General features: G+C 48.1%; 1 protein-coding gene across 1 annotated transcript in view; it reads right to left on the bottom strand.

Annotated features, from left to right (window-relative positions):
* ADRA1D (adrenoceptor alpha 1D) overlaps window positions 1-24,527 on the bottom strand; it is a 46,788-nt gene extending 22,261 nt beyond the window's left edge. The window contains exon 1 of the mRNA XM_005494986.4: window positions 22,915-24,527. Coding sequence (XP_005495043.1) covers window positions 22,915-23,881 — 967 coding nt within the window. The 5' untranslated portion in view covers window positions 23,882-24,527. The remainder of the gene's footprint in view (window positions 1-22,914) is intronic.
* Window positions 24,528-24,997: the final 470 nt, after the last annotated feature.

Genomic DNA, 24,997 nt, shown 5'->3' with positions numbered 1-24,997 from the left:
CAGCAGGTCAGCACAAGGCTAGGAGAGACAGGGATGGCTCTTTTTCAGGAAATATCTTCACAAGCACTGCAGGCCAACAAACACACACATTCCTCATGCCAGCTCTCCAGCTGGAGCTGCAGTACCAGACTCATCCTGGATGGCTGGAAAGGGGATACACGAGGCCCTAAAAAACACACACAGATTGCCGGAACCCTGGATGCTGAGAATTTCAGACTTTCCGTGCTGACAAGCACTGACCCCAAAGGGAACACTGCATTGACCTGAGGCTGTGGAGAAACTTCCAAAATGGAATGATGGAACTGGGATTGTGGGTGTGGAGTTTGAATGGAAGTGTGTAATATCACAGGGTGGAAAACATCAAGTTCTAGAATGTAGTAATATATATAAAGCAAGATGGAAGTTTTAGGGTGGAGGCTGGTCCTTGTTCTTCACCTTCTTCTTCACCTCCTTCTTTGTGGGTTTGGGTGGTTTTGTGTAATTGGATAAAAAAAGTCCTCATTGTGGGCCATGGGTGGGTGGTGGTTCGGTTAAAATGAAAAATAATTAATTTTAAAAATAAAATTTTGTGGGCCATGGGTGGTTGGTGGTTGGTTTAAAATAAAAAATTAAAAAGAAATAATTTGTTAATAAATTTCTTAATAAAAATAAATAATTTCTTAATTGAACACTTTGTCCCTAAAAGAGCTCGTAGGAAGAGAGAGAGGGCTCCATTTTTAGTTTGTTGGAGTGAAGTGCTGTAGAACTCAGGGTTTGTGAGACTGTGACATAGATAAGAATAATCAACAACAGAGTGCTGAGCTGAGGAGCCACCTGCAGCTCTGAGGGGCTTTCAAAGCCTGGCCTGGCCTTGTGTCCCTGCTGTCCCCAAGCCACCACTGCTGGGGATGCCCTCAATAAATTCAGTTTATTCCCAGTGTACTGAATGTTGGGCTAAGCCTGATGGCACACAGAGTGACCTGCTGCCATCTGCCTCCAGAGCAGAGCACACAAGTCCCTGATCCCAGCTCTTCCACTTGCACATGCCAATGGATGCCAATCCCAATTATTTTTCAGGCCATACAGCACCAGGGGGATGCTGTGGTCAGAATTCCAGAGTGCGTGACCCAAGGCACAGCAGGAATTACTGCCTGCAGCCACACAACTCTTGTGCTGCATAAAGAACCCATTGCTCTTCCCACTGAAACAAGCTCTTGAGACCTGGATGTGCCTCTGTGCATGTTGGGGTGAAGAAAAATGTGTCTGGGCTCCTGTTCCTGTATATGGCCCCCAAATCAGAGAGTATTTGAGGTACCTCTGCCTTTACTTTTGGATATCTGGAGGTGATGCTTTCCCTTGCACCCCTGAGGGTTTTTGGATCCTTCTGTTACACTTGGAAGGCCCAAATCCCTTCACTGCACAGATGAATTTTCCATGAACATGGGGTTTATTTAGTTCCAAACTGCACACAGCCATGTGGTTTTCCAATGATGAATTTCTAGGGATGAGTTTTTCCAGGTGGATTTCCTTTTTTCCTACTGTTCTCCCAGCTCAAATGCTCAGCTTAGCTGAGCTGTTGCTTGTCCATGTCTGATAACATCTTTAACATCTCTTAAAAGTACCTACAAAATATCAATACCCTGCCTAACACCATGTCTGAGAAGAAAAGGAGGAGCTCCTTGTCAGGCATGAAATTGAGCCTGGAGTCATCCTGGATCCAAACAAAATCTATTCTGGAAAGCAAAGCTGCAAGCTGCTGAACAGATGTGGCCTTATCCATGCACAGGGGAAAACACGGAGAGATGAAAGACTGATATGTCATTCCTGACCTGGTAAAGAAATAGGAATGTCAGCTGAGACTTTAAAACAGTCACCAGGGACCCCAGATACATTCTCAGACAGCTGGAAGGGTGAGGATGTTGAGAGGTTGGAAGGTGTGTGTTGTGTGTATGGGAGTCTGGGATAAAAAAAATCACTTATGAGATTGGGGCTGTTGGCAAAGAAGAGGCAGCAAAGGCTGAAGCATTAATCAGGAATTGGATTTTGGGTGAATTTATGTCGCACACTCTATATTTGCACTGCTCTCGGATGGAAAAGCTTTTCCCTCAGTGATAGCTGCCTTGTGGTGATGCAGATTCTGCCTGGATTACAGCAAGGAGCAGAAGCAGATTTGCACACTGCAATCAGTTTCGCAACATCAGGACAGCCAGAAATTCCCTTGTAACTCCACCACATGCTCATTTTATAGATGTTTCCTCTGACCTGAGGTCAAGGGAGGGACAAGATCATCTTTTAAGACAGTTACCATTCCCAATCATCTATAATCCCACAAAGCCACTGGCCCAAATCCCTGTGATTTTAATGTGATGAGATGGAGTTGTTAAGACTTGGTTCTTTTGCAGGATGTGTCAACCCATGCTCAGGAACAGAGCTACCTGGAAATCCAGATGTGTGGTTTGGGGGGAATTTCAGTGTTTGGTATTTGTCTTCTTTCAAAAAAACCTCAAAAACCCAATCCAGCAACAATAAAAAAATAAATTAAAATTTCTGAGGAACTATGAATTAAAAAAAAAAAAAAGAAAGAATTCATAGAACATGCAGTGCACACTGTTGTCTAGAAGGGATTCCTGGGAACCTGACAACTACGAGCTGACATGGAAACACTTGTAAATCCATGGAGAAAGCCATGGCAACAATCAACAACCATGAGATGGATCTGCACTGTGGGACAGCCTGCTCTCTCCTCTCTCCCAAGCTTCCAAAGCCACAGAGAGCAGAAAATCACAAAATTACAGTGCAGAAAATCACAGTCTCAAGCTGAATCAAGGGAAATACAGGTTGGATATCAGGAAAAAGTTTTTCACAGAAAGGGTGATAAAGTTCTGGAATTTTCTGCCTGGAGAGGTGGTGGAGTCCCCATCCCTGGGTGTGTTTAACAAAGCCTGGATGTGGCACTGGGTGCCAGGGTTGAGTTGAGCTGTTGGGGCTGGGTTGGACTCGATGATCTTGAAGGTCTCTTCCAAATTAGACATTCTGTGAATTCTGTAAAATTGCAAAGTCCTTAGCTAAGAACATTCCCTGAGCTTTCCCTGGACTAAACCACACAGGAGTTCAGTCAATGGAAATCCTGAAATCCTTGGAATTCATGAATCTGGCAACTTGGAGTGTCCCGAACTCCTCCAAATTAAAACACTTGCAGCAGGAAAGCCTTGAAGCACAAGAAAACCCTTTCTGGAGCCAGGATGCTCCAGGGGCTTCCAGGTTACTGGCGTTGGATCCAGGAGTCAATCCCGGGTTAGCCCGGAGCTGCCAAGGTTTCACTCTGATGGCTGCATGGCAAGAAAGCCATGGAAACTTGGCATGGAAGGGCTGCCCTGGAGCTACAAGGAGTGATTGAAGTGGAGGCTGTTAAACCTGGGATGTTTCCACTTGGTTTTCCAACTGGCATTTCCCAACGGAATCCTTGTTCGCTGGCCAGCACCCAGAGCAGCTACTTGGGAATCTCGTTAAATTCTGCAGGAAGATTTCACTCACTTTGGGCCACTGCACCCAGGAGAGTGGCAAGATGTGCAGGAGGCTGAGTCCATGCCCCAGATATTGCAGCAGGAAGATCAAATGTGACCGGTTTGGGTTTATTGCTGACTCTGGGTTGACCCTGGGGAGCTCTGGACCTTCTGGAATAGCTCATCAATGAAGGAGAAAGGAAGAGGTTGCACAGATGGATCTGTTCTCCATTCCCACTTTAACCTCTCCTTAATGGTCTTATTTTCTTTTTTCTACCTCATTCTTCACAAATATAACTCATCACTTCCCAGCAGTTTAAAGCAGGAGATGCAATCAATCACCTGCAGGCAGCTAAACCGCCAGTTTTGGAGCTGGAATAGCCAATTCCAGGGATTGAAAATGCAAATAGAGGCAGGTCTGTGCTTTGCAGCAGCGTGGATGCCACCAGACATTTCAGCCCTGCACTCCTGGCTGCTGGAAATGCCAACACTTCCCTCCCCAGGACGAACGGGGCACCAAGCTGGCCACTGATTTGGAAGAGCAGAAATGCTGCAAGCAATGGCAAATTGAGTCTCTTATTCTTTTGGTCTCTGATGAGAATGGAGCACAAAATGCTTCCACTCAGACAATTTCACCTTCTGTTGGAAGAAAGTTCTTTCAGTTATTGGAGATGGTCAAATCATGCCTTGAAAAATGGGCATTCCCAGGGATGGGGAAGCCACAGCTTCTCTGGGATACCTGTGCCAGGGCCTCACCACCCTCACTGAAAAAAAGTTTGCCCTTAAATCCAATATCAGCCCACTCTCTTTTAGTTCAAAGCTGTTGCCCTTTGTCCTGTCATTACAGGCCCTGGTAAAGAGCCTCTCTCTATATTTCTTAAAAGCCCCCTATAGGCAATGGATGTAGGAATGTGCCTCCTGTTCACAGAGTGACCAAACTATCCTTTGTCTCCTTAAAAAGGAAAAAAGCCCAGAAGCTTCTCTCCTCAATTAGGTAAAAAGACACCTCATAGGACCTGGGGGACTTCACCTCAAACTTAAGGATGGCAAATTGGACAGGAGCCAAAAAGTCCTGCCTAAGCAATTTACCAGAAAAAGAAGAGAAAAGGAAATAATCACTTTTGTGAGGTGTTTTACCAGGAGCAAGAACCTCTTGCATCTGGCTTGGTTTTCCTCTATAAAGAGTTTTGTTATTTTGCCTTCTATTAAAACCTTTTAGTTTCCAACACTACCACAGAAGCCATCCTGCTGATTTTATGCTTTCTGAGGCGGCTGAGCTATCTTGGGTGTGAAATAGATCTCCAAGAGCTTATGAGACCTGGTTTGAGGAGACCATATATCAACTGGAAGGGGCTCTGAGCTCTCCCTGGAGCCTTCTCCTCTCCAGGTGAGCACCCCCAGTCCTTCCAGCCTGGCTCCAGCCCTTGGAGCATCTCCATGGCCTCCTCTGGGCTCTCTCCAGCAGCTCCAGCTCCTCCTGCTGTTGTCCCCAGGGCTGGAGCAGCTCTGCAGGAGGGTCTCACCTGCAGAATCCCCCTGCCCTGCTGCCCACGCTGGGGGATCAGCCCAGGATGCCCAGGATGGCTTCCCAGGCTGTGACTCACATTGCTGGGCTGTGTCCAGCTGTTCTTCCCCCACCATCACCCCAAGGGCTGCTCTCCCTTCATCCCCCAACCTGCTCTGACACCCTGGCCTGCCCTTGCACTGGGCTACAAAAACAAGATGAAGGAGCTGGGTGACATAAAATATTCCCCTGGGTGACAAATCAATCCAGAGTGCACTGAAGGACTCTGCTCTTGGGGAAGGAAGAGCTGGGAGATTCTCCCTGGAGGAGACCCTGGGCTGGAGGTGGTCTCTGCATTCCTCACACTCTGGAACATCCACGATCCTTTGTTGTTCTTTAGGACCTCCCTTGGTTCCCTCCTTGTGGAATCAAGAGGTCTGCTATCCATTAGGCCTGTGAGACAGCTGGTTATAATCTCCTCTTTGATGTCCTGGCACTGAGAAATCCCTGGATGTTCCCACTGACAGAGGGGAAACAGCCCAAACCATGAGCTGGCCCTGCACCCTGGGAATCTCCCAGGTCATGAACCTGCCCTTGTTCCAGCTCTGCTGTGGCACTGCTGGCCCAGCTTGGCCAAATTGAGGAGGTTTGGGTGATGCCATCCATGCCCAGAGCACCAGAGAGGGATTTGGAGGTCACACAGGGAGGGATTTATCCCTGTGCCTGGTCCTGACTCGGCGCCATGAATTTACTGGTGGCCTCTTTCATTCACATACTGGAGGAGGCAAAAACAAATTTTCATGTGGAGTAAAATCATAGAATTATTTTTGCCAAAGCAGATGAGAGAGAAAGAAAGAATTTGGAAAACAAAGGCGAAGTTTCAATATTGAAACTTTTCTAAGCAAAACTTTTCTTTTGGGGTAGGGAGGAACACACATGTCGGAGTACTTTATACTAAAATAAATTTACATTTAAGTTTACAAACCAAACCTAATCAAAACTCAAGAGGAAATAGAAAATTATGGACAATTTCTAAAAAGAGAGTTTAATTTTCTGTTGGCCCAACTCTCCCCTGACTAGATTCCAAATCTGTGGGTAAAGGACCATTATGAGCCTTCTGTACCTCCCCTGGGTGCTTCCACATCCTCATTATCCAAATTTTCACTGAAAACATAGACATTTTAATGCTTGATATTCTTCTGTGCATCTGCTGTGGTGCACTCGTGGTAGCCCCACAAACTAATGGTACCCAGAGGTCAATGATTTGCACAGTTAAACTCACAAAAACAAAGCAGTGAAGTCTTTGGAGTGAGGAATCATCATTTTACAATAGCAAACCCAGCTCCTACCCTCATGTTCCTGGACACAACTGCAGTCCAAATAGATTTTATTAGTAGGAATAACAAATAACAAATAACGAATTGTTCCCAAATGATCACATTCTTGCATTCTTTGTTGTTTTGCTGTTTGTTTGGGTTGTTTTGTTGTTTTTTTTTCCTGTTTGCAAATGGCAATAAACAGCTCAATTTGCTTTTCATTTGTAGGCTTTTTTTGAGTGGTTTTGTGGACATTCCCAAATGTAATGGAAACATCTGTCTAGTGGGATTGGTTTTACTCTGTGCCAGTATTTGGGGGAACGGATGACTTAGCACTGATGTCAGACTTGGTGGTTTCTGCTGAAACCTGCAGGGCCCAAACTCCAGGTTACCTGTCAAAACAGTGTTTTCTGTTTCCTGCAGGGAATGAAATGGAGCAACAAGCAATAAGGATAACCAAGGAGAAGATGAAAACAAGGGAAAACCTGCTAGTTCTGAAATTTCTGAGTGACCAGCCTAGCACCAACAGAATTGGGACAAAAAAAGACATTCAGAGTGGGGTGGAGAACAACAGCCACTCAAGGAGGAAGGATTTAACCTTGAGAAGGAAGAAAACAATCTCTGGGTACAGAGATCTCTGCAGGCACCAGGGTGACATCAGTGGTGACCCCAATGCAGACACCTAAATTCAGTGCCTTGCTTTGCAGAGCCCTAAAAAGCGCCCACATTGCCTGGGTGCCTGCCAGACCCTGAAGAGGATTTCCTCACCTACAGCTGGCTCAGTCCCTCTGTCTCTTCACAAGCCAAGTGATTTCTTGTGGACTCTGACACCTTTTCCAAATGTGTGTGGTAGAGAGCTGCCTCCTTGATGATGCAGTTTGGAATAACTTAGTGTTGTCCTTAGTCCCCTGTGAACCTGAAATGCAGTCACTCCTGGGCTGCAGAAGAGTGAGGAAAAAGGTGTTTAGAAGAAATAAATAGGGAGACAGAAAATTGGACTTTCTCAGACCATGTTGCTGAGGTGGTTGACCTAGTCCCCATGGTGACCATCAGGCAGTGCTGGAGCGGGAGGATGAGGATGACTCACATCCTCACATCTGGCAGGGCAGTAGCATTTCTTCATCCCTATTTCAGCACTGCCAGATGGAGACCTCAGGGTTCAAGGTGTGACTCCTCCAGTGACCTGGGGAAATGTTTCCAGCTGAGTTTGGAAGAAGGATCCTAAGGAAAATCCCTAATGGAGCAAAACAGCAGTGAAAAAGATGAAATTAACTTATGCTCAGGCTTATGAAATTAACCCTGAGAATGAACTTGGGCATGGCAGGGAGCAACCATTTTTTATTTGGACACTTTCCTGTAGCCATGATATTTTCTGAAAAATCCTTTCCTTAGGATTTTTTTCTCCTGAGAAGCTGAGAAACCTCAGGAACAAAATGTAAACTTGATTATCTGCTGCTGTGGAATGCAACAGGTGCATCTGTGATTGGTCTCATGTGGTTGTTTCTAATTAATGGCCAATCACAGTGAGCTGGCTCAGACTCTCTGACGCATTGAGCTTTGGTTATCATTTTCTTTCTTTTTCTGTTCTTAGCCAGCCTTCTGACGAAATCCTTTCTTCTATTCTTTTAGTATAGTTTTAATGTAATATATATAATAAAATAATAAATCAAGCCTTCTGAAACATGGAGTCAGATCCTCATCTCTTCCCTCATCCTCAGACCCCTGTGAACACCGTCACACTTTCCCTTGGAGCTCTCTGTGGCATGACCCAGAATTGCCCAAACCCAGTGCCAGCTTCACCAAACTGCAAAGCCTGGACAGAGGCAGCCACAATGGACATCCACCACACAAACCTGGTGCTTCTCTTCTTCATCTCTTCCCCAGGTGGGAAGTGTGATCTGTCAGGATCACTGCTAACAGGGACATCAGGGTTATCACCAAACAGAGCTGCTTGTCCAGACACTCATCTTTTCTGCTGTATTTTCAGGAGTTTGAGTGTGAAGTACAAGGCTGGAACCTCAAAGCACCCAAACCGTCAGTGACCTAAAGGGGAGTAATCCAGAATCATCAGGTGGGGTGGATTCAACAAAAAGGGGCTACAGGGGGAGAAGACCTCTAAGAAGTTATTTGCTAGAAGGGTGAAATCTAAGGAAAGAATCTAATTACTTAAAGAAGATGACAAGGACACAGAATTAATGAATTTGCAAGGAGACACAGATATGTTCCCACTGCAAAGAATAAAATTTCCAGGAATTGGATGCAGTAAGATCCAGAATGGCCTCTCCTAAGGCACAGCAGCAGAGGTTCAGGGACTGGCACACACATGAAGCCCACGTGGTTTTGAATGGCTGATCCATGGGGAACTGCAAAGACAGACAATCTGTTGAAGATTGCAATGCAAGATGTTTTCCATTACCATCTGTATGGCAGATTATCTTTGGTCAAGTGGGCAGTTTGCCTTATCTCTCTCTGAGTGACCACATTCACACCTCCCTCAGGAGGGGACATCTGCTGATAACAGCTATTGAATGTCACTGCATGGCTGATAAGAACTGCAGCATCCCATTGGGAGATGTGAGCCCAGAGGGAGGAGCCAAGCATTCCTACCCAGATATAATCTAGAGGTTTTGAGACACCAGCACGGCTTTTCCACTGGATTCCCCAGAGGAACAGCAGCTGCCTCTTCTTCCACTGGATCTTCAGAGGAAGAATCCATCCTTCTCTACAGGATCCCTGCTCCAGCAGAACCAGCCCTGACACTGCAGGAGGGCTGAGCCACAATTCCAATGGCACTGCCACCAACACCCTGACCCACAGGATGCCAGGTTGAGTTCTGACTCTGTCAGTGTTGTTCTCGTGTACTGAATTGTTTATTTTATCCTTATTTTTTATTTTCCCTAATAAAGAACTGTTATTTTCTGCTCCCATATTTTTGCCTGAGAGCCCCTTAATTTAAAATTTATAGCAATTTGGAGGGGTGGGGAGGGTTTACATTCTCCATCTCAGAGGAGGCTGCTGTCTTCCTTAGCAGACTCCTGTCTTTCCAAACCAAGACACAATCCTTTATCCAAATGTCACAACTGCCCTTGGTACTTGCCACAAGAGCCACAGAGGGGTACAGACAGAAGGAGAATCAGGAAAAAGGAGAAGATGAAGAGCTACAAAGACAGAAGGCACCTGAGGGTTTGCCAAGGCACCTGGTGGGATGGCAGACAGATCATATTTCTGCAATATTTCTCTCCAATGGCTGATCTGAATTCTGCTGTGAGTCACCCAGCTCTGCTTGGAGCAGTAAACGCTCGCTTTTGGAGCAAATTATTTTTGTTCCATACATTAGGCTGTTAATTTAATCACCTGTGGTTTCTCTGGGTGCATGCTGAGGGGGGTGCAGAGAGAGTACACAGGGAAGGAACAGACCTTTTCCAGCTGAACGTGTGGAATTCATCCTGACAGGCTGATGGCCCCATTTAATGTAAACACTCCCCACCCAGCCCCCTTCCCTCCCTGCCTCTGACTGGAGCAGCCACAGACACTGGGAAAGTTCTGTTTTGAGTGTAAATACTTTCCCTTGCCCTGTCCTTGCAGCAGGAAAACGAAACCACCCACGTTCCCATTCCCCTGACCTCTGGGGGAAGTTCATGGATCCTTCCTGCAGGACAGCAGCAGCCTTTGGGGTTGTTAATGAATCCCAGGAAGAGCCTGAGCATCACATGTGCTAGAAAATCATGGAATTGCAGAGTGGCTTGGCTTGGAGGGGTTTAATATCATCCAGCTCCAACTCCTTGCCATGGACAGGGACACCTCCCAGGCTCCTCTGAGCACCGTCCAACCCAGCCTTGTGTGTTTGTGGTTCTCACATCTCAGGTGGGCAAAGACCTACAGCTGTGATAGGATGAACTTTGTGTGCACCACCACTCTGTCCAAGACCCTACTGTCACTACCTGGCCTAAATGGAGAAGCCAAACTGGCAGATAAATCCATGTTTTCCATCTGCTGAGAAAGTCAGTGGGATCCTGCTTTCCTGGAGCACAGGCCAAGTGATGGAGACTGTGAAAAATGCATATATTGTGATTGGATTTTCGCAAATATTTAAATGAATATTATATGTGTTATGTTGGAAAGTGATGCTGGATTAATCTGCTTAAGTTGTGTGCTAAATATAGTTTTAGGCTATAACATAATGCTAAAATAGAAACTATGCTATGTAGGATACTTTTTAAAGAGAGGAATGAGGTACTTGCATGGAGATAGCAGCCACAGGACACCTGAATCTTTCAGAGAAAAAGAATTTATTGCTCACTTTTCAGAAGAAACAAAATTCTTCCTGCCTCAATTAGCCCTGAAGATGCTGTCAGGATTAAGAGAAAAAAGTTGGCACTTTTGTCCCCTCGGACATAATCTTTTGTTTGAATGGAATTTATGCATCATATATGAGGTGTATGAATATGCAACAGGCTGTTGCTTTTAAGGGTTAATCCTCTGTTCATGTGGGTCCTTTTTTGGGCTTATTTTGCCCAGAAAGGGGTACCTGGACTGTCCATAACTCTTTGTTTTTATTGTCTTTTATTGTCCTAACCCTAATTGTCCAAATTTTTATTACTCAAATTATATTACTATTTTTACAACCATATTATTACTATTAAACTCTTAAATTTTTAAAAATGAGTGATTGGCATTTCCACAGAGACTGCAGAAGGAACAGTCAGGTCAGACCAGTAAAATCACATAAATGACTTTTCTTCTCTATCTCTGCCCATCAGCAAAAATTAAGCCCTTCCTTCAGAGACTTTTGCACATATTTCCTACTATTTCTGCACTGAAGCAAAGGTGTGCCCTTCAATGCTTGGCAGCAATGTGAAGGAAGCCAGGCTGGCTCCTCTCACGCCAGCTGAGCAGGCTGCAGTGACCCCTTTATTTTAATTTTCAGGACACAGCTTCAAAATCTGCCCGTGGAAATGTGCATTTGAGGGAAAAACATTGGCATGCCAAGGTACCAAGCTGCAGGCCTGAGCCTTTTTTGGGATAGAGGATGAAATGTCAGTGTGGGGAGGTTACTGGATGTATTTTCCATGAGGGTGTCTGGTTTTCTTTTTAATTTTTTGGGAAAGCAATCCAGGGTGCAATCCAGTCATCTGAAAGCAGACACTATGGTTGTGCTTGTGTCTTGTGCCACTGGAGATAAATGCTCTGGGATGTCCCTCCTGGACCCTGGATGTCCTTCTAGAAGAGCATGGAGCTTCTCTCCATCCTGCTTTGCAGCCAAAACCTCACGTGGTTTCCTCATCTACCTCCGGGATGGCACTGGGCATATTTCATTTACTGGGAAGTAAATTGCAATCCAAGCCTGGTGAGCGATTAAGGCTCTGTAGGCATGGACAGTAATGGGAGATGAGACATCCACCTGCTGATAGACAACTCTTCACAAATATCTTCACCTGTGAGTGTGGTCCCAATTTCTGTGTCTGCTTGCACATCAGGAATGATTTCATTCCTTGTCTACCAGAGCCATGGATGAGAAAGGAGCACTGATGAAGCTTTTCAGGGAAGGGGACTCAGGGAGAGTCCACTGGAGATGAATGCCCTGGGATGTCCCTCCTGGACCCTGGATGTCCTTCTAGATCATGAAGCTTCTCTCCATCCTGTTTTCCAACCAAAACCTCATGTGGTTTCCTCATTCTACCTTAGGAATGGCACAGGGGGTATTTCAGGGATGTAAATTGCAATCCAAGCCTGGTGAGCAATCAAGGCTCTGCAGGCATGGACAATAATGGGAGATGAGACATCCACCTGCTGATAGACAACTCTCCACAGAAATCTGCACCTGTGAGTCTGGTCCCAATTTCTGTGTCTACCAGGAATGATTTCATTGCTTGTCTACCAGAGCCATGGATGAGAAGGGAGCACTGATTAAGGTTTTCATGGAGGTGGTGCCAAGGGAGGTGATCAGATGCAATGGTAATTGTTTCCCTCTCCTGGGTGGCTTTCCCAGGAGAGCAGAAGCTCTCTGCCAGAATCTGCACCACTCCTTTGCCTAAATGCTGGCAAAACTGCAATCTGCCTGCATGCAGATACTACAGGGTGCTCTCCTGCCTCCCACATCCATCTGGACCCACCAGTGTGAGCTGCTCCAGTCTAGAAATACCACCACTGTTTGAACAGCCCCTGACACAGAAGAGGCTGAAGCTCCTGACTGATGGGCTGGTGCATCATGAGGGATCTCAGAAACATCAGTCTGCAAAGAGCCCAGGAGTGCTGCAACTGTGTGGTCTCACTGGAAGTGAAGCACGGCATGATTTAATCCCAAATAATCAAAATTTTTTTTTTGCAAGGCAGAAGAAAGGAAGAGATGAAATATTTGGAAAATCCTGCATTTTTCTCCTTCTTTCTCTTTCTCATTGCTGAGAAGGTGCTGAGGCCTGGCACAGGGTGCCCAGAGCAGCTGTGGCTGCCCCTGGATCCCTGGCAGTGTCCAAGGCCAGGTTGGACAGGGCTTGGAGCAACCTGGGATGGTGGAAGGTGTCCCTGCCCATGGCAGGAGGTGGAATTGGATGGTATTTGGGATTCAGCCCAAACCATTCTGTGATTCTATGATAATCTCTGAGTGAGGAACACACAGAAAACAAACCCTGAGATGTAAAGCCACTCTGCTTTATTTCCCCAAATCCCCACAAGTCCATGGCTGGCTGCCAGCTGGACTCCACACTGCATCCTCACAGCTTTCCAGATAATTCCTATGGAAGGAACCCTGGGAACAGAAAGAACCCATGGCTGAACACCTTTTCTGGTGCAGTTTGGAAAGTGTCTGTGAGAGAACTTGGCTGCAAAGGCTGAGGATCGGAAGCTGGAAGCTGCTCTGAACCCAAGTCCTCTGCTCTCAGACCAGGACGAGGGGCAGCTGATGGTGCCACCCCTGCTGTGTTTTCTGTGTGCCCCTCCAAATGCCCTTCCAAATTGCCTTTCTGGGGAGGGATACAGGTGTCAGGTCTCCTGCTGGGCACTCAGGTGAGAAGGCAGGAAACATCACCATTTCCAGCTTCTTCTGCTCAAAACTGAGTCCCTGGATGATTTTGGGGTCAGTGCCCTCCACGATCCCTGTCATTACTCATGAGCTGTTTCTCAGTGATTTGTGGAGCTGCTCTGAGGAAACTCGAGCTGGAAAACAGCCAGGGATGAGAGGTGGCACAAGCCCACTGTGCTGGTGACATCCTCCCCTCAGCAGTGCCTGGCTCCTGCTGCAGGGGACACTCCTGTCCCTTTCCTGTCCTGCTGCCCCTCTTGCCTCTGGCACAAAGAACCCCCCATTCCTCACTGACTCTGTGCTACAAACCATCAGTTTTAGGCTTAGGATATGATTGTCTCCAATTCCAAACAAGTTTATTTTTTATCTTTTCCCCACCTCAATGCTTCCACCAAGGTCTTGCCCTGTCTCCTGGACTGAGCTCTGGCACAGCCCTTCCAACAAAGTCTGGGGCCACATTCTTGTGCAGTGGGGGCTGTTCCCTGCTCAGTGTTTGCAGAATTGAGCCTTTAATTGGAGATCTCTTGCAGGGCTGCCTTATGGCTGGTTCTTTTTCCCATCATGGACATTTTTTTGGAAGGTTTGCAGCCTTTTTCTTGGGTTTCTCAGCACTTGCAGCCCTGCACTTCAAGAGCCTTGCAGGGTAATACAGCCAGGAGTTCTTTAATTCAGTTTATCAGGCAGGGAAACCCCTGTGATTTGCTCCAGCCTCTGACTCACTGCAGGAAATACGGATCCCATAAACCATGACAGATAAACAAACTCGTGGACACAAGAGGAGCAAGCTTGACTCCAGATCCTGAAACCAAGTGGCACCAACAATCCCATGTTCCTACAGCTCCAGGCACACTTCGGGGGCAGATTTGTGTTGCAAAGAGCTGTGTGGGTCTGGGGCCAGTCCTGTTGATCTGCCTTAACTGAATGCCATCAATGCACTTACTGTGAACAACAGGAAAGGTGGCATGGACTTGTCCAGTGCAGGGCTTTCTCCCAGCAAATTTCTCCCTTGTTAATGTTTCTTTTTATTTTTTTTCCCTTTTCCCCCCTTGCCTTGCCTTGCCTTGCCTTGCCTTGCCTTGCCTTGCCTTGCCTTGCCTTGCCTTGCCTTGCCTTGCCTTGCCTTGCCTTCCCTTCCCTTCCCTTCCCTTCCCTTCCCTTCCCTTCCCTTCCCTTCCCTTCCCTTCTTTTTCTTTTTCTTTTTCTTTTTCTTTTTCTTTTTCTTTTTCTTTTTCTTTTTCTTTTTCTTTTTCTTTTTCTTTTTCTTTTTCTTTTTCTTTTTCATTTTTCCAGCTACTGGAAGGGGCAAGAATAAAAGATGCATTTCAGGGGCCTTAATGACTGAGCTATGTGAATTGCCTCGGGTTGGAAGCTGCCCAGGAGGAGGAAATGCCCTCTCTTGATCAAGCTGGCAGTTGGTTCTCTGCCACCAGATCTGGTGGTTCTTGGGCTTGGCTCCAAAGGCATCAGCCACGAGCCCTCCTGGAGGAAGGCTATTCATTAGGAGCAGCTAAAAACCATCTCCTGTTCCAGCCACTCCAGTTAATCCATCCCTGGGCTGACCTCACCCATAAATTATGGTGCAGGGAGAAGTGCAGCCTTCTGTTTCCATGTGACAGCTTCACAGAGCACCAAACCAGAGAGCACAAGGCAGGCAAAAGTGGAATCAGGGAATCACAGAGACATTCAGGTTGGAAAAGCCCCCAAAAATCACAAAATCCAGCCATCCCAAGTGCCACATCCACATGGATTTTAAATCCCTCCAGGGGTGGGGATTCCACCACTGCCCAGGCAGCCTTTGTTGGTGTTTGACAATCCTTCCCATGAAGGAATTCTTCCTAAATATCAGTGAAAAAATCCTAATCAGTGAACAAATCTGATTCATTACAATCATAGAGTCAATACACCAAGTTATCCCATAAAGAATGATGGAAATAAATCTCCTGCCTTGTACCTGCAAGGATAGAGATCCCAAGAACCAAACTCTGTGTTTTACCTGTCATCTTTCACAGCTTTGTCCATCTCATGTTGTCTCACATTGAGCAGAACAACCCCAGCTTGTTATAGAGACATAGAATGGAAAATTTCACCTGATAGACAATGTTTGACACCAGAAACTGGGACTTTATCCCAGAAGGATCCCATAATATTAAAAGGTGCTATCAGCCCTACCTAGAATACAGCATAGTTAATCACAGCAGGTAAAACTCCTATTGATCCATCAGAAGACAATTCAGGTTGCTTTCCCAAGGAAATACACTTGTTTTGCCAAATATAATAAAGCCATCAAACCCAGCTTAATATAGATGAGTTTACGGTTATGTGGTTTATTCTGGTATTGGTTCCAAAACTCCTGTTGAGAGATTTTGTAACATTTTGCTCACTGAATCCCAGCAGTTTCAGTCTATTTTTTCCCTGTTTGTGGTATACTCCTTATAGCAACTGCCTCGAGATGCGTCAGGACTCTGCTGTATAAAAATGGACATTTGGCTTTAAATAGTTTTATTTGGTGGTGGAGGGGGTGGACTGGAAGCAGAATAATCCCTTACACAAGTCATGGAATATCTGGGTCCTACTCCCAGTCACTGCATTGCTTTGGCCAGGCAGAAGCAGAGCAGATGTTCAAATTTGGGTGTCCAAATCATTAACTGAGGTCCAGAATAAGGCATCTGTTATAACAGCAAAAACTGAGCCCCTGGCATCCCACACAGGTAGGAAACACTTGGGCTCCAAATAATTGGTTTTGGCTGATTATTTCCAAACAAACATGGAATGTTTCCCTGTTTTTCTGCACCTTGGTGTCTTCTGCACTCAGGCACATGGAGGGAATCAGCACTGTCTAATGCTTTGGCTGCATGATTTACTCATAGGCTTGTTATCCATGTGCCTACTTGGAATTGTCTCCTGTGCCCCTCCTGCAGGATGGAAATGTGTTTTCCCTGGAGGGAAACCCGGCTCCCAGGTTGTTTTTCCACAGAGTTTCTCCAGACAGACACAATCCCTGCAGGTGGATCCACTGTTCCCCCAGAGGGCTGCACATCCCCACAGGTCCCTGAGCCTTTCCCACTGCACATCCCTGCTGTCATGCCCCAGGAATGACACTCTGGCAGGCTGCTGCACAGCCCTGATGTTATTGTGTGGGAAAAAGAGAAGCAGAAATCACATCTGAGGGCTGCTGAAGCAAAAGCAAAATTTGTCAAGGAAAACAATGGATTTCCCCTCATTTTAATGGTTTAATAATCTTGAAATGGTTCAGGAATGGTTTGGGGCTGAGAAAGGGAGATGGGCTGGAAGATCCATCCATCCATCCATCCATCCATCCATCCATCCATCCATCCATCATCCATCCATCCATCCATCCATCCATCCATCCATCTATCCATCATCCATCCATCCATCCATCCATCCATTATCCATCCATCCATCCATCTATCCGTCCATCCATCCATCCATCCATCCATCCATCCATCCATCCATCCATCATCCATCCATCTATCATCCATCGATCCATCCATCCATCCATCATCCATCCATCCATCCCTCCATCCATCCCCTATCATTTAATGAATTTATGGTAATTTTGCATGAGCCCATTTGATGGGAACATCCTGTGGTGCCTCTTTCCTGGATGATGTTCAATAAATCCGCCAGAGCTTGGTCCCAGCAGCTTTTGACACCAGCAGAGTCTTTGCTGGTGTTTTTAATCAATGTTTGGTTCCTGTGAACCAGGACCAACGGGGGACATGTGGCAGATGGCATGGCTCACCCCAACTGCTCTTGTTCCACTTTGATCTGATGCTCTGGGCCATAGATAATTATTCCAGAGCAATTTGCACTCCTTTCTCTACATCACTTCTGCCACTTCCACCATAACTCAGAAAATTTCAGGAGATACAAGGAATGGCCCAGACAATCAAAGTAATTAATTGTACTTTTATCCTTCTGCTTTCAAATAAGTTTTTTTTTATGACGTCCTCCTGTGCACAACAACACTACAGAAGTTTTGGTTTTTTTCTGGGATTGTGTCTTGTAGATTTTTAGTATTTTCTGATGTCTAATCAGGTGCTGAGCTCGTTCTGAACCTTCCTTCTGTGAGGGAGAGTACAGGAGTTTTCAATCCTTTATCCATCTCTCCATTTTTATAAGAACTTGGGATACTAGAGCACTTTTAGCACTTTTTGAAATGTGACTGGGGTTGATGATGGGCTCCATGTAGAGCAGAGTCACCAGGTCAGGAGAGGGGATGGGGCTTGGAGCCACCTGCTTTGGTGGAAGGTGTCCCTGCCCATGGCAGGGGGTGGAATGAGATGAACTTTCAGTCCCAAACCATTCTGTGATTCTATCACAAAAGAGTTCATCAGGTGGTGAGTTCGTCACAGGCACAGAGTGATAACATAAACCCTTTTTCTACTAAAAAACAATGCTAAGTGCTCTTTTATCAGAGTAGAATTATATTCTCAATTTCTACCAGAACATGGTCTCACATCAAACATCCTTTTCAGTGTTTTCCCCATAATTTATTTTACAAGTGGCACTTCCTGAAGCTGAGCACTGCAAAGTGCTTTGTGAAAGGGCTCCTGCCTTGTGTCAAACAGCAACTCAAAATATATTTATATTTTGGCTTGAAGGAGACCTTTCAGAGCCTGGCTGGCACAGCAGCTGCTTTTCCTTCAGGGTGCAGATGGAAAAGCCAGCTCACTGTTCTGCATCGTACCTGGGAATGAGCAGCAGCTTCCACTGCAAACCCAGTGAGTCACCCACCCAAGGCAAAGGTTGGACTGTCAGTCTGGGGGGTTTTATCCATGCTCAGGGATCTCTTCAGGCTTTCCTTTTCTGGGTAACCTGCTGACTGGGGATGGACATGGCAAAGGAAGCCTTGGGTTGTGGCCTTCACCCTTGGGTTGTGGCCTTCACCCTTGTGTGGCCTTCACCCTTGTGTGGCCTTCACCCTTGGGTTGTGGCCTTCACCCTTGGGTTGTGACCTTTACCCTTGGGTTGTGGCCTTCACCTTTGTGTGGCCTTCACACTTGGGTTGTGGCCTTCACCCTTGTGTGGCCTTCACCCTTGTGTGGCCTTCACCCTTGGGTTGTGACCTTTACCCTTGGGTTGTGGCCTTCACCTTTGTGTGGCACCCTTGTGTGGTACTAACTAAGGAGTTTCCTCATTTCTCACTCTGTCTTTCTTTCTCACACCAGTCTTGATTTCTGACCAAATCTAAAGAATAACAAACATGGGAGCCCAGACCATGCTTAAAAACCACAGGCACTGAGGTACCTAAATCACCATCCTGGGCACCAGCTAGGTCATCCTTGATCCCAAGAGATGGCTGTTTCCTCCTAGATCCTCCTAATGGAGGTGCTGATGAAGAAGGTCTTGGCCTCCACTGCAGGGATGGTCCTGTCTGAGAACTCACATTGAGATTCAGGTGCTCCCCAGCTGAAGAGTGATGGGAATCAGACTTCCATCCCTCCTCCCACTCTTACTTACATCCTCCTGGATCAGAAAGCAGGTGACTATCTACCTATAGGGGGTTCTGCTTCCCTGACCACCCGTGCAAGGACAAACCCAGCACCTAAATTTAACAGGATTTTCCATCAGCAGAAGAGCCAGTGAAGCCTCTACAGAGCCACAGAATTGTTAAAGTTGAAGAAGCCCTCAGAGATCATTGAGTAAAAAATCCAGACTAGGATATATCCCACTTTTCTGCAAATACCTGCAGTGCAGACACCCTCAGCTCAGTAGTTGTGCCTGGATGTTTTTGTAGTCATAGAATCACCACCAAAAGTTTTGGGTTGGAAAGGACCAGCAGCACCACCCAAATCTCACTGTCCCAGGTTGCTCCAACCTGGCTTTAGACACTTCCAGGGATCCAGGGGCAGCCACAGCTTCTCTGAGCACCCTGTGCCAGGACCTCACCGTCCCCACAGGGAGGAATTTCTTTCCAATCTCCCATCCAACCCTGCCCTCTGTCAGTTTAAAGCCACTGCCCCTTGTCCGATCATTTTTTGCCAATACAACAAGTTTTTCTGCTTCCTTTATGAGCCTCCTTTAGGCATTGATCTCTCCCTGGAGCCTTCTCCTCTCCATGGGAGCACTCCCAGCTCTCCCATCCCCGCTCCAGAGCAGAGCCCCAGCCCTTGGAGCATCTCCATGGCTTGACACAACCAAAGGGAGATGAACTCTAGGCTACAAACCAGCCTTAAACTCCTGGCCCCACATCTCTGAGAAATCTCCAGCTGAATTCTCTCAGCAGGTGCTTGCTCAGGGAGCAGGAACCCTGCCACAAACCCCAGAATCACCTCCCAGCAGCCCAGGAGAGCTCCACTGCTCTCCACAGACAGGACCCAAACACAAACCACAAACCAGGATTTCATCTTGGCTTGAACAACCCGCTGCTAAAGATCCTCATTAGCCACAGAAGCTGTTAATTGTATTTAAACTGCTGGTGATAACACCCCCTGCTCAGGGACTGGGATCACACATCCAAGAGGGAGTTAAATCACTCAGCTGATAAACAGACTGTGGTGGTGTCAGGGAGTTTGAGCTGATTTAAAGAAAATCACTGTCGATTATTTGAGCATGGAGGAATGGCTGACAGCATTTGGCACACACAGTATTTGAAAATTTTGGTTATTTCAGTTTTTCAGCACCAATGTGATGAATATTACCCCCGTGCAACAAATGTGGGAGTTACTCTGCAGAGTGGCAGGGATGTGTGCAGACTCAGAGACGCGGAAGTTTCTGAGCGCTGAAGGACTTTAAAGTGGAGCTGAAAGTCTTTTGTCACTTGAAAAATTTAATTTTACTAAAAATTTTAATCAGACCTCAGTGAACAGTGTGACTCAATGATGACTTCCTGCAAATTCATGTCAAAGAGAGAAAAAAAGAAGTCAAAACATTTGGATATTTTCAGAAGAAAAGAGATCACTTGTTCATTTCACTTTGGTGTGATTTGAAGGCTCAATTTGAAATGTCTCTGAATTTTAATAAATTCCAATTTACTCTGGAGATGAAACAATACACTGCTCTTCAATTGAAAGTTATTTTGTTTTTCATGGGAGTTTTACTTTCATTTAAGGTGCGCATCAATAAAATTTTCTGTTGCTCCCGAATTCTTTCACCTAATTTTGTCTCATGAAATAAATAAAACCCATTCTACTTTACCACTTATAACCTTCTTTAGCAGAGTTGGCTGCAGCATGTTTCAGCTTGTGGATTTACAGTGAAATTTCCTGATTTCTGCAAGTTCCAGACCTGTCCCTGAGCTGCAAAATCCAAGATCAGAAGTTTCTGTTCCCTTCTTGACAGCATTGGACGATTCTCAGATTTGAATAGGAAATTGCCATTAATAAAGGGGAGGGAGGGGAAATCAGAGGCAGCATATTTTGTAGTCATAAAATAAATTAACTTTTGCCGTGTTTATATTATACATATAATATGGCAGGAAGTAAAGATCAAAGCTGTGTTTATAAAGGACTTGGCCAGTTGTGTGCTGGGAGGAAGTAAATTTGTTCGTGGGAGGCACCTCAAAAATGAAGTTTGGATTTTTAGCTGGCGGAAATCAGTGTGCCTCCTTTGACTTGTCTGATTTACATCAGCAGAGAAGCTGGCACCAGGGTCTCAAGGCAGAACAGATATGGTAAAACTAAATAAAATTAAATTTTCCTACTGAAAAGTATTTGCCTGACGTTCCTTCTCTGTTTCAAAGTGCTGGGAGTAACTGAAGAGGAACAGGATCCTGATTTCCAGCTTCATTAGCTGGAATGTTGTCAGGTGGTTGGGTCTAAACAATCTTTAAAGTCCCCTCCATCCAAAATCATTCCATGATTTTGTGATTTTAAGGTGCAAAGGTGCAAATGAGGTTTGGAGCTGGTTCCTGCCCTGGTTGGCCAAGGAAGGGAACATCAGAATGCGGCTGCTCAGAGGGCTCAGCCTTCAAGGACTGGCATCTCCCTGAGCCCCACAATTTCCAAACTCTTTATTTGCAGGTTGCACCACCTCCCCTCCATTCCCCCCACTACCCCTGATCACTGAAAGGGAAACTGAGGCACGGCCAAATGGGATAATTCATCCCTGGTCTTGCAGGGAGAGGAGTTCAGTGCAGCCTTACTGCTCCCTGCCTGAGTTATACCATCAACTGCAACGCTCCCACTGGGTGAAAATTCTCACAGCAATGATTTCACCCCTGAGGAGAGCTGATCCAAACCCCCAGACACCACCCTCACCCACAGGAGACACTGGAGCAGAGGCACCAGACAGCAGCATGGTGAGAGCAGCCCGGCACAGCCCTGCTCCAGCACTCCAGGGACCCCTCAGCTCTCCAGGCACCATGGATCCCAGGGGATTATCCCACTGGAGGGTGTCCCACAGCCCTGGGCTCCAGCTGTGCCTGGGGACACAGCCCAGGGAAACATCCCCAGTGCTGGAGGGAGCTCAGAAACCTCAGCAGGGCAAAATCTGTCCTGCAGTCACAATTGCTGTTCCCACCGACTGGAGAGGCAGCCCCGAGCAAGAGGATCTGAAAAACCCTGAGAAAAAAGTGGAGCAGCCCCAGCTGTGCTGAATGCTCCTCTGGCCGCAGGCTTGGTGGGACACAAGTCCCCCATGGGCTGTGGGACACGTGGCTCCCAGCTGGCAGATGGAATGACAGACCTCCCAGCTTTGCTGAGCTCTGTGCAAAGGCTGCTGCTGATGCTCAGGAATTATTTCAATCTCGTTTTTTCCCAGCTCCAGGTTCAGCTGCAGCATTCCAGAGGGTTAATGGGGTGCCCTGAGCTGGGTGCCTGCTGTCAGGATGAGGAGCACTGGGTTCCCTGCACATCCTGGGTCCCTGGTGCTGGAAGGGGACGTTCACACACATCCCTGGTGGGCTCTGTGCCTGCTCAGCCTCCCCTGCACGCAGGGGGGAGCATCCTTCTCACAACCAACTTGCCAAAACTTCAGCGCCCAACACGAGAGACGGCCCTAAATGAGCACACGGGTGCTGCAGCAGGGCCACAGCTCCTGGGGGTGGTGGATCAGACCTGGAAAACCTCATGGGATCCTCACCCACCACCCTTATGGACAACACTCGGTCCTGCTCCAGGTCCCTGCACAACAACAGCAACCCGGGAAAGCCAGGATTTGTGCTTCAGGCTCTGACACAGTCCTTGGAGGGAAAAAACCTCACTCATCTCCAACAGAGGTGGGAGCCCTGGGCCCACAGGGGCACATCCAGGTGCAGTTCCCAAACTGGGAGAATGAGGAGACAGCAACATTGTTGTTGGAGACAACATAGAAACAGCCTGTATGAAACAGAGCTGCTTCCTCCTTAGCCTAAACTTTGTTAGTTAAAATGCTGAACGCAGAATGAATTAATGAAAGCAATTATTATTTATAGCTGCTATTTTATTCATTTCCTATCTACTCTGATTGATTATATGACTTTGCTTAATAAATATTGAATAAGTGTTAATTAATTGAATTAATTCATTGCTGGTTTATTCACCTATCAGTCACCTCTCCCTCATTTCTATGCATGAGTTGTGTCCTGAAAAGTTTGTCCCAAGGAGCAGGTCCCCAGGGGCTCAGCCCCAGGCATGGGATGGGGTCACTTACCAAAGGGCAGGATGAAGAAGAAGGGGAACCAGCAGAGGATGAAGACACCCACGACGATGGCGAGAGTCTTGGCTGCTTTTTTCTCCCGGGAGAACTTGAGGAGCCGCACGGAGAGGGAGCTCCTGAAGTTGTGTCCCTTGCTGCGGGTGCTGGAGAGGGGCTCCTCCAGCACGCTGCGGCAGTGGATGCGCAGCACCACCTCCATGGACTTGTTCCTCTCCTTCTTGACCCCGGCCTCCAGGCTCCGGGTGGTCCGCCTGGCCACCACGTAAATCCTGAAGTACATCACCAGGATGACCATGAGGGGCAGGTAGAAGGAGAAGAGGGAGGAGAAGAGGGCATAGCCCGGCTCCTCCGTGATGCTGCAGATGCTCTCGTCCGGCGGCGGCGGCTCCTTCCAGCCCAGCAGCGGCCCGATGGAGATGACCATGGAGGAGAGCCAGACCACCACGAGGATGACTCCCGCCTTCCTCTCCGTCATGATGGTGGGGTACTTGAGGGAGTACTTGACACCGATGTACCTGTCCACGGAGATGATGCACAGGCTCATGATGGAGGCAGAGCAGCAGAGCACGTCCACCGCTGCCCAGATGTTGCAGAAGATGCGCCCGAACACCCAGAAGCCCAACACCTCCAGGGTGGCCGAGAAGGGCAGCACGGTGGTGCTCAGCAGCAGGTCGGCGATGGCCAGGTTGACGATGAAGTAGTTGGTGACAGTCTGCAGGTGCCGGTTGCAAGCCACCGAGAGGATGACCAGGATGTTCCCCACGATGGCCGAGAGGATGAAGACGGCCAGGAACACCCCGACTCCCACCGCCTGCACGTCCAAGGCGAAAGTCAGCGTGGTGCCGTTGCCCTCGGGCGTCTCCTCCCCTTGCAGCCCCCAGGACCGGTTGGCAGCGCTCTGGCCGCCTTGTCCCGTCCGGTTCTCACTCAAGCTGCCATTGCTCAGCTCGGGGAAAGTCATTGTAGAGAAAGTGCGGGCTCCATTGAGGGCGAGGAGAAAGCGGTGCCGAGGCGCAGCTCCCCCAGCATCATCCCCGGCTGGCAGCCCCCGCCAAGACGCGCTCCGCACCTCGCTCCCCCGGCCGGGGTGGAGGAGACAGGGATGGAGGGATGGAGAGAAAGAGAGAAAAAGGGAGGGAGGGCAGGACGCGCTGCCCCCCGCCCGCTTCACGCCGTCCGCCCGCGCTGCCCCCCGCTGTCCCCGCTGTCCCCGGCGCTCAGCCCCGGGGGGGCAGCGCGGTCAGAGCCCCCCCGCCGCCCTGGCATGCTCCGGGGGCTGCGCTGGGCACGGCCGGCAGCGCCCGGTGGCTCCGCGGCTCCGCGCTCCGACCGACAGCGGCGGGAGGGGCCGGACGGGCCGGGGGCGGGCGGGAGCCCCGCGCGTCAGGTGCCGCCGGGGAGGAGGAGGAGGAGGAGAGGAGGAGGAGGAGGAGGAGGAGGCAGCGCGGCTTTGCAGGACGAGGCGAGCCCCGGGCAGAGTGAAAGCGGCAGCAGAGCAGGAGGGGAGAGGAGAGATGAAGGAGGGGGTCCAGGCGAGATGATGGAGGGGGTCCAGGCGAGATGATGATAGATGGAGTTCAGGCACACTCTGGGAGGAGGCAGCCCCCGGGAGGGTCTCGCAGCACTGGGATTTAGTCCCCAGGAGGAGTCACTCAGAACTGAGGTGCAGCCCCAGGAGAAGCACTCAGAACTGAAGTGCAGCCCCAGCAAGAACACTTAGAACTGGGGTTTAACCCCCAGGAAGATCACTCAGAACTGGGGCACAGTCCCAGGAGGAGCACTCAGCACTGCGGTTTAACCCCCAGCAGGACCACTCAGAACCGGGGTCCAGTCCCATCAGGATCACTCAGTACCGGGTTTAACCCCCACCAGAATCACGCAGAATTGGGGTGCAGTCCCAGCAGGATCACTCAGAACTGGGATTTAACCCCCAGGAAGATCACTCAGAATTGGCATACAGTCCCAGGAGGAGCACTCAGCACTGGGGTTTAGCCCCCACCAGGATCACTCAGAATTGGGGTGCAGTCCCAGCAGGATCACTCAGTCCCGGGGTGCAGTCCCGGAGGCGCGGCGCTCC

Source organism: Zonotrichia albicollis, chromosome 5, assembly GCF_047830755.1.
Source record: "Zonotrichia albicollis isolate bZonAlb1 chromosome 5, bZonAlb1.hap1, whole genome shotgun sequence".
Lineage (NCBI taxonomy): Eukaryota > Metazoa > Chordata > Aves > Passeriformes > Passerellidae > Zonotrichia > Zonotrichia albicollis.
Note: the sequence above shows the minus strand (reverse complement) of the source record. Positions and strands in the feature narration are given on the sequence as shown.